The 9531-nt window shown below is 34.6% G+C and overlaps 1 protein-coding gene across 2 annotated transcripts; it reads left to right on the top strand.

Moving 5' to 3' along the window:
• Nucleotides 1-535: 535 nt before the first annotated feature.
• LOC110665198 (glycerophosphodiester phosphodiesterase GDPDL3) lies at nucleotides 536-9354 on the top strand. 2 transcript variants are annotated; one of them, XR_009148188.1, is made up of 10 exons: nucleotides 536-779; nucleotides 2833-3129; nucleotides 4050-4162; nucleotides 4345-4846; nucleotides 5323-5361; nucleotides 5464-5748; nucleotides 6326-6468; nucleotides 7238-7712; nucleotides 8645-9037; nucleotides 9114-9354. XR_009148188.1 is itself a non-coding variant. In XM_021825220.2 (9 exons), exons 1-9 carry the CDS (start codon nucleotides 638-640, stop codon nucleotides 8953-8955), a joined length of 2307 nt encoding a protein of 768 aa, XP_021680912.2. In that variant the 5' UTR covers nucleotides 536-637; the 3' UTR covers nucleotides 8956-9354. The 2 variants fall into 2 exon arrangements, 1 of the variants encoding a protein (XP_021680912.2); XM_021825220.2 differs by having other exon boundaries at nucleotides 8645-9354.
• The last annotated feature ends 177 nt before the right edge of the window (nucleotides 9355-9531 follow it).

The raw sequence follows: 9531 nt of genomic DNA, 5'->3' as shown, positions 1-9531 counted from the left end.
TTTGTTTTAAATTAAACGACTTTAAATATTTTTAGATAATAATAATAAGTTTAAGTAGTTGATGGAAAATTTTAATTAAATTTAGGGTAAATTTAAATATTAATAATACTAATTAAATTTAAATTCAAATGGAATATTTCGTGCAATAATCATATCTGTATGTATAAAATATAAATTTAATAATTAAAGAAATATTATTTACTTCTCCAACTATTAAAAGGCAAATGAAATTTCTTATTTAAAATGTCAACAAAACCCAAATTATAATAGAACCGACTGACTGCAAACAAGAAGAAAAAGACGCATCTCCGCGAAATCCTCAAGCAACATAAACAATTAAAAAAGTAAAAAGAAAAATCGCCAGCACGCCGGAGCCGATCGACAGCGAGCCTCAGTCATAAGCCGGCTCTCACTATCATAAACGAAACGCGTAGCCTTGACTGTACACCACATAACAATTTTTTAATCCACAATATTATTCTATAATTAAAAAAGAAAAGGAAAATTACCAATTTTTATATATATAAATCCAGAAAAAGCCAGCCTGAAACGGTTCAGTGCTTCACCTCTCTCTCTCTCTCTATCAAATCTCGCGCATTTCCTCAAGTAACTGACCGGAAGCTGCTTTGCTCAGTCGATGAGTCGCCGGAGAGATTCACCGGCTGCAATGACTAGCCCACGCGCCTTTAATTCTCTAATGATTGAATTTCTGCTGCTTCTCTCTGTAGTAACTCTGGTTTCTGCTCAGAGATCTACTAGTCGCTGGCAGACACTTAGCGGTGAGGCTTGTTTTCTTGCTTCTTGCTCTTTTTCCTCTTCTTTCTTCATCAAGAATTCAGCTTCCATGTATGCTATTTCTTTCTAGAAAGTGCATGCAAGTTTGATCCTTCATCGACTGCGACTAATGCCTTCTTTTTTCTTTTGAAAAATTTTCTGATTTATTTTTAGTAGCTGTTGGTTTTCGAACTTAGCAGTTGTCGCAGGAGTTATCGCCTTTTCATTTTTCTTTTGTAAAAATTTTTTGCTTGGTTCCTGAGAAAGCTCGGGAAAATTAGTGAGAAAAACAATGCTAATCTTTTGTGATCTCCACTTGCTTGTTCTTTTAAATAACGAAGAAGTTATTTAATTTACCTTGTCATTGGTATTTGGTAGTTTCATTAGCCTCAGTATAGACATGTTTATTTATTTTTTATTTGCCAAAGTTTTGGTCTCAAGTGATGAGAACTACAAATTCAAAATTTTTTGCTTTCATTTTAGGCTTAGTGATAAAAGAAATCCAAATCTTTTGTGAGATTATTTATGTGAAATTTTAATTTAATCTAATCCTTCTAATTTTGGCAATTTAGGCCAATTTTAGCATTTTTATTGTAATTTTGTGCAATTGACTGAAATGAGGCTTCCAATTTCGATAATTTTAGCTATTTTTTTTTCCAATTTTTGCATCTATATAGTGAGGAAGAAAGCTTGAAAATTATAAGTCAAAATTTGTCATAATTTTGATAAATTAGACAAAATTGTACCTAGTTTACCCAATTTTGTGTAAATTATCAAAATTGAAATAATTGGATTAAATTACAATTTTGCGAACAGGTTTGAATTTGTTTTGTTATTAAGCCTTCCTTTTTTCATCTAGATATTCTCGTAATGAAAAAACCATTTTTCTTTATCATATTTTGATTCATTGTACTGACCAAATTACTACTGTGCGTGCGTGTTTTTAGTTTAATTTTTTTTTATTTGGCTACTTGGAGTAGATACCTTACTATCCTGGAGAAAATTGAGTCTTTTAACAATTAAATTTGTTGTTTTTGGTCCGTTGAGACAATTGTATTATGAAATTGGAGTGGCTGTGGAAGACTATCCTCAATAGGATTTCTGTATCAATCAATTTTAGGTTTTCTGGATGAAATATTCGTTATTGGGTCTCAATTGGTTTTCAAAACGAACTTGGATGAGGGTGAGGACTCAAAATGAATTTTTTTGAAAAAAGATAAGGTTGTTTTTTTTTTCCCCTAAATATATGCTATGTTGTCATTAACTAAACTAGAAAGCTTTAATAACCATAATAATACACTTGTTCATTTTTAATTGGATTGCTATTCCATGTAGATTGCCTATATTGAGACCACAATGCATAGTTTGTTTACAAAAAAATTATATGATAAAATTGTGATACTACATGGGATGGTAAGTAAATAAAATTTAGACACATAGCAAATAACTACCAAGCAGTTTTTTTTTTTTTATTTTAATTTTTATTTTTAACTGAATTCATCTGCATCTTAATTTGTTACTAGTTTGCCATTTCATTTATGCATCCTACTTACTGTATAATTACTCGTTTGTTTACTATTAGTTGGCAATTTCATATATCAGTCCTGCATGGTATAGCAAGGTTACTGTGTAATTACTCCCTAAATATGGCCTGTTGTAGAGAAATTATAGTTTCTCCTTTTTATAGGCTGAGGAAATTGACAGAAACAAAAGAAAAGGAACCCTTTTTTTTTTTAATGTCTTATCATTTGCACATGAAATTTTCTGCGAATCGCAGAATTTGATCTCTTTTGATGCCTAGAACGTGCAAGCTGAACCAATCATCTATATCGAGAATAATCTAGACATTGTGATTAACTGTATATGTGCCTTAATACGTGTCCCTCTAATGCCTCTCCATGTTTGAGTTATGCTAAATGCAACAGAAATAAAACATCTTGGATTGAGAAAAAAAGAATGTAAAATCATTTGGTACTGAAATTTAGTTTCAGCCATAATTTAGAGATTTTTTTTTGGCTATAAGTTGGATAAAGCTCCCTGATTGAATTTCTTTTGCAGGAAAGCCACCTTTAGTTGTAGCACGTGGAGGGTTTTCAGGGATATTTCCAGATTCAAGCTCAATTGCTTATCAATTGGCATTGCTGACCAGTGTACCCGATGTAATTCTATTGTGTGATGTGCAGTTAACCAAAGATGGAATAGGGATTTGTGCTCCTGATCTCAGGCTAGAAAATTCTACCGATATTAATCTAGTTTTCGAAAATAAGCGCCAGACTTACCTAGTTAATGGTGTTCCCACCCAAGGATGGTTTTCAGTGGATTTCACTTTCAATGACTTAGTATCATCTGTCGTCTGTGAGTTTATCTTATCTTGAGCAAAATTTTGTGTCATTACTTGTCAAATTTTGATGTCTTGTTTACTATGCATATGGTAGATTATTAATCTTGATGCTGTTATATTCTTATCTGCAATTAGAAGTTCACGGGCAACAAGTCATGCTTATGGATTTTGGTGGGATGGACATTAGAACTGAAAAGTATGGCTTGTTACTGTCAGTGATGACTTTGACTAAGTACAAATATCAATTTTCTTTTCCTACTTCAATTTCCAAATAACTGGTATAGGGGTATTGTATGCTTATGTGCTTAAGTAATTATAATAAGAACATGGTTCTTTGTCAATTAGAAACACTCTTAGTGAATGGTTAATTTATCTGTTGTTGCTGTTGTAACTTTTGATCATTCAAGTGAATTAGTTGCATGGTCAATGTTTCTGTGACATTCATTGTCTTTGTTAATGGCTTTGCCTTTTTCTAACCTGTAGTTCACTGTTATTATAAGGACCATTTATGTATGAATTTTTGCCTGATGGATGGGTGATATTGAATTTCATTGATTGAGTTTGTTTCTGCCAAATGAAAATATCAGTTAATAATATTGGTTGACTGGACGATGACTCTTGATTTGTTGCAAAAACCTAGTTCATTTAATTGTAGATCAAGAGATTTGTGTTTTGCCTCTGAGATTTGGATGTACTTGCGTTGATTGTCATTCTACCAGTTAAACACTCATCAGATACTTGTGGAACTGCTTATTGTGTTTCTCTTACCTAGGAAAGAAAATTGTGCTTACCTACCTGACCCATTAATATTTATAGTTACTTAATTCTGATTTGTGTGTTCTTTGAGCTGTGACACTCTGAAGGGTATCTTTTGCTTGTCTATGCAATTTGGGCTGTGACATTGTGATTCTAACCTAACTTTATAATGTTACAGATACCCAGGGTGTCTATTCTCGATCTAACAAGTTTGATGGCAATTTGTTTCCAATTCAGACTGTTGAGAATGTGACTGCACTAAAACCACTAGGCACATGGTTGAATGTTCAGGTATATGATAGAATAAAATTTCCTTTTTCTGTTAGATAGTGCCCTATTTAAAAATAAAGACCCTATTCTTTTTTTTTGTTTTGTTTTTCCTGTAATTGTTATTATGCCATTACCTTCAATTCAATTGAATATTCTTTCCTAGCTATTACTTTCAACAGCCTCTTCATTTGATTCTTTTGCAGCATGATGCCTTCTTCACGCAACACAATTTGAGCATGAGAAAGTATATACTTGCTCTATCTAGAAAAGTGATTATCAATTATATCTCTTCTCCAGAGCTGGCTTTCTTGGGAAGTATTGCTGCACGAGTCAACACTAATGTAACAAAGCTGGTCTTCCGATTTCTGGAACCTGACGATTTTGAGCCTTTAACAAACCAGACTTACGGTTCTCTGTCGAAGAATTTAACATTTATCAAGACATTTGCCTCTGGAATTCTTATCCCTAAGGATTACATATGGCCTGTTGATCCAACTTCTTACTTACAATCTCATACTTCTGTTGTCTTGGATGCACACAAAGCAGGGCTAGAAGTTTTTGCATCAGAATTTTACAATGATGTTCCATTTAGTTTCAATTACAGTTATGATCCAGTTAGTGAATATTTATCTTTCATCGATAATGGTGATTTCTCTGTTGATGGTGTACTATCTGACTTCCCAATAACTCCATCAGCGGCAATAGGTGAGCCATCTTCTTCTTCATCCATCCTATAATTGTCAAATTGTCATGCATCCGTACAGAGGGTGAAGTAGTACATTACCTTTTGTTTGCATCTGACATCATTTGCAAGTGCACATTCATTGCAACCTCAACTTGAATGAATCCAATTAATTTGTTTTTGGATCAAGGAAAGTGGATTAATATCTTTCTCAAAATTGTAACCATGTAGCATCTTTGGCTTGAATAATTAACCAGTTATTTGGCAGTAATGCTCTTATTTTATTCCCTGGTTATGTGTGAATTCATATTTTGGTCAAGCTTTTAATAGGTCGAGTGCTGAATTTTACTGTGAATGTTGGAAATGCCATCTAAAAAAAGCTCTTCTGCCACTGCTAGGCTATACTTTACTTGAGGAATTTATACCTTAAGGCTGGTGTATTGTCCTAATCTAGGGAACAAATATTTTTGATATGCTAATTTATCCTTTTGTATTGCAGTTTGCTTTTCTCATATTGGCAAAAATGCTTCAAAACAATGTAAGGCATTATTGCTTGTTATTATGAGATTTTACCTTTAGTGATGCCACATCATTTGGAACATTATTTTTACCTGTTTCATTCCCCTTGTTCATGGTGCAGCTAATGTTTTGGTCATCTCAAAAAATGGTGCAAGTGGAGATTACCCCGGTTGTACTGACAAGGCATACCAGAATGCTATTTTAGATGGTGCAGATGTTATTGATTGTCCTGTCCAAATGTCGAAGGATGGCATACCATTTTGCTTAGGCTCCATAAATCTTATTGACAGTACAACAGTTGCTCAGTCCCCTTACAGCAACCTTTCAGAAATAATTCCAGAGCTCAGTGGAGGCAGTGGAATATATACCTTTAGCTTGACATGGAATCAGATTCAGACCTTGACTCGTATGTTAAACTTGGTTCTCTTTTACTTCATCGGTATAGTGATCTTTAAAAATTCTGACTTCGTCCTCCCCAATGAATGTGTAAAATGGTTCTGCAAATGTGAAACTCAAGAAAATAATGTGTTGGCAGTGGGGCAGCAAGTCAAGACTTCTTGACCACCCAATGATGTTACTTGAGATTGTCTACACAAAAATATATACAGAAATTGGAAGATTAGGATAAAATTGTTGGAGCAAATTCTCTCTGCCTAGCATTATAGGATGATTTTTCTCTATTTGTATTTGGATATGTAAGATTTGGTGTATGATTTTATTATAGTGGAAATTAGTAATGGAGTAATGAGGGCAGGATCATGAATGAGGCTCTGCTTTGGGTGCCTTTTTAGTTCTTATGTTCCATAACAATTTCTTTTGCTTTCTTAGCTGCCTCTGAAATTTAATCAAGAAATTCAGCAATTTTTTGAATTTTGTTCTGTTTCTTTGGGTATGTAGTTAGGTATTCCATACTGGAATTGCTTGTCTTTAAAATATTTACTACCCTTGAATTAGTATTTAATAAACTTCTTATTTTATTGCAGCGGCAATAGCAAGCCCATATGCAAAATATGAGTTGTCGCGGAATCCAAAGTTCAGAAATGATGGGAAGTTCTTAAGCTTGTCTGATTTCTTGGCCCTGGCAAAGAACACTAGCTCTCTTTCTGGTGTCTTGATAAGCATTGAGGTGTGTTTTTCTTATGCTGATATAATTTGTTCATGATCCTTATTCCTGTACTTGAGTTATTTTGGCTAATTGGTTAATTATGGTGATGAAGCATGTCGCCTTCATTTTCTGCTTCCCTCTAAATGGCAACAATTATGCATGTGGTTTTGGTTGCCCAAAATTAAAATAATAAAAAAAAAAACAGAAAAGTGATCTTCTTGGATCAGTAACCAATCAATAAATTTGCTCCCTGCTCTCTCTTGTGCCACGTGCATTCTTCCTGTGCTTTTTCTCCTGCCCATTCTGTACATTTGTTAGCTTTCAAGCTCTGAACTCAAATGTTTGCAGAAGCCCATTCACAAGGGTGAGCTATCCTGCCTGATTTTTGGTACTATCGTCTACTTTCCAAACATCTTACTGACACCAGGTCCCTCCGGTTGAAATGAATATATGATTGGGAAATGCTTTTCTGGTTGGTAACCTACCATATAAATGGGTGTAACTGTCTTGTATATCTCAGTTGTGATTTAGAATTGCTATTGGTTTGGTAAAATTTTATGAACCATCCCATTCCAGAAGTTGCTTCATGCAAATGTCTCATTTGCTGGGAATATATATCATGATTTGCTTGACACAATGAAGATATTAAACTTTCATTGCTGAAATCTGTTTTGCATAATTGTCAAGAATGTATGTAGTTTTCAGTTTTAATGCCAGCACCAAATTCAATAGAAAAGAATTAAAAAAATCCAGTGTGTTTGAAATTTTGTTGGATCTCTGTTCCTTTCAGAATGCTTTCTATCTGATAGAGAAGCAGAAATTACCTGTAACTGATGCGGTGCTTGAAGCTTTGAGCAAAGCTGGGCAGATTGCAACAGAAGTTATGATTCAGTCCACAAATAGTTCTGTTCTGATGAAGTTTAAGGAAAAAAGTAATTTCAAGCGTGTTTACAAGGTCGATGAGAATATTCGAGATGCTCTTGATGCAACCATTAAAGACATCAAGACATTTGCTGATTCTGTGGTCATCAGCAAGAGTTCTGTCTACCCCGATAATGCACTATTCCTCACTGGTGTTACAAATGTTGTGCCAAGGCTAAGCTCAGCTGGGCTCGCTGTTTATGTAGAGACCTTCAGCAATGAATTTGTATCTCAAGCATGGGATTTCTTCTCGGATGCCAATGTGGAGGTTAACTCCTATGTCATGGGTGCCAATGTTAGTGGTGTTATCACAGACTTCCCTCGAACATCAGCTAGATACAAAAGTAAGCGAGAGTTCTATCTGGCTTCTTTTTATTTATTTAACTTAAAAATATATTTAGGATATGTTACTTTCATAGACCATAATAGAAAGAGTTCTTATTTTTCAGTCTGTTGCATTCTTTATCCCATTGCATTTTGTTAGTCTGCCAAACAATATTCCTTGGGAGTTCAACAATAGAGGGTGACTTCTTCATCAATTTATGGGTTTCTGGGCAAATTTTAGAACTTATCTTACCAAATTCCTTAAGGTTGCATTTGGCTTTATGGATTTGGGAGGGGGGACTTGGATTCATTCTTTTATTTAAATAACTTGGATGAGGTTTAATTATTTAGTTTTATTTTTATTAGTTCCTATAAAATTCTTGGAAGAGATGAAAAACTTATCGTAGGATGGATTTAAATTAGCTAAGGATAAGGTATTATTTCAATTACATTCTCAAAAAGCTCTGGTGGAATTTATTTCCCTTTCTTCCTTGACCTTTGTTTATGTTATTTGAATTAAGATCTCAATTTTAAATACTTGGATTTCAGTTATTTATTTACGGAGCCAAGTAAATGATTAAGTTCTGAGTGAGTTTCAGCAAGTGAGCATATTTTGGGTGAAAATTTCAGCTCTCTCGTAGTGACTCATCATTGGTGAGATTTGAACCCTAGCACTTACTCTCTAAAAAGCCTCATGTGTACTACTAGGTTAAGGCAGCAGTTAGCTTACTTGCGCTTGTGCTTAAATGTACTGGGATGCAGCAAAAGGCTTGGTAGAATATTCATATATGTTGTGGAAATTATTTGACATTGCTTGATGATAATATGGATATGAAATCATACTTGACAGCAATTCAGTTCAACTTGTCTCACTCAATCTTCCTGGGAATTCTTTTGAGCAGATAATCTGGTTGCTTTCTACTGATATTTGATTTAATCCTATCAAATGCAGAGAACCGTTGTTTAAATTTGGGCAACAGCACGCCTCCTTACATGGCCTCTGTTCAGCCAGGCAGTCTCATGCAACTAATTACACGTGAAAACTTGCCACCAGCTGAGGCTCCTAACCCAGTGCTAACAGAGAATGATGTGACAGAGTCACCTTTGCCCTCCGTAGTAGCTGCGAGAGTTCCATCTTCCAGCCCAGGTGGTGGAACTACACAAGCAGCTCCTCGAGGAGCACCAAATAGACAGCCAAAGATTGCTGCATGCTTCTTCCTTACAAATCTGGCCATTCTTTTAACCGTGTTTTTGTTGCTTTGAAATCGGGAAATGGTCACTCAGCTCGCCTGCTTATTTCCAGTCTCATTGTTCTAGGATCAACAAGCTTGGATCTTTTGGCTGCGTAATTGCTCACTACAAATCCTTTTCTCCCCTTTTTTGGGTATTTACTGAAAAGCGGTGCATTTCTTTTTTTGTAGGAGTGTTCATTGTTCCCCTTGTAATATGAGAGAAACAATGTTCTTGAAAGGTACATGTGAAGACGGAATTCATTACCTGTGTAAGATATATTTATATTCTTTGGTGTGTGTCATTTATGAGAGAAGTTGAGGCGTGGACTGACTGTAACCATGGATAGATCATACTTCTATTTGTTCTCCTGTTATATGGATCAGAGTTTATTTCTCTTCAACAAATAATTGAATATTATTTATAATTTTACTCTTTGTTTTGTTTTTTTAAAATAAATAAATAAATAGTGGGTTTGCTCAATTTGTCATCAACCGTTTAATGCCAGCATAGTGGCTTCTGCTTGTAGAACAAGTAACAAGTTGGTCTGATATTAGGTTTGCCCCATGTGAAAGAAGAATATGTATTCGAGGCAGCACATAATCTAGA

Source organism: Hevea brasiliensis, chromosome 4 (genome assembly GCF_030052815.1).
Source record: "Hevea brasiliensis isolate MT/VB/25A 57/8 chromosome 4, ASM3005281v1, whole genome shotgun sequence".
NCBI lineage: Eukaryota > Viridiplantae > Streptophyta > Magnoliopsida > Malpighiales > Euphorbiaceae > Hevea > Hevea brasiliensis.
The sequence above is the reverse complement of the archived record's forward strand: the minus strand, read 5'-3'. Positions and strand labels throughout refer to the sequence as shown.

Excerpts from the sequence above, each read along its gene's own strand:
- LOC110665198 (XM_021825220.2), top strand. The coding sequence starts at position 638 with ATGAGTCGCCGGAGAGATTCACCGGCTGCAATGACTAGCCCACGCGCC. Across the intron at positions 3,130-4,049 it reads CTTAGTATCATCTGTCGTCT|ATACCCAGGGTGTCTATTCT; the intron begins GTGAGTTTATCT and ends ATAATGTTACAG. Across the intron at positions 6,469-7,237 it reads GTGTCTTGATAAGCATTGAG|AATGCTTTCTATCTGATAGA; the intron begins GTGTGTTTTTCT and ends TGTTCCTTTCAG.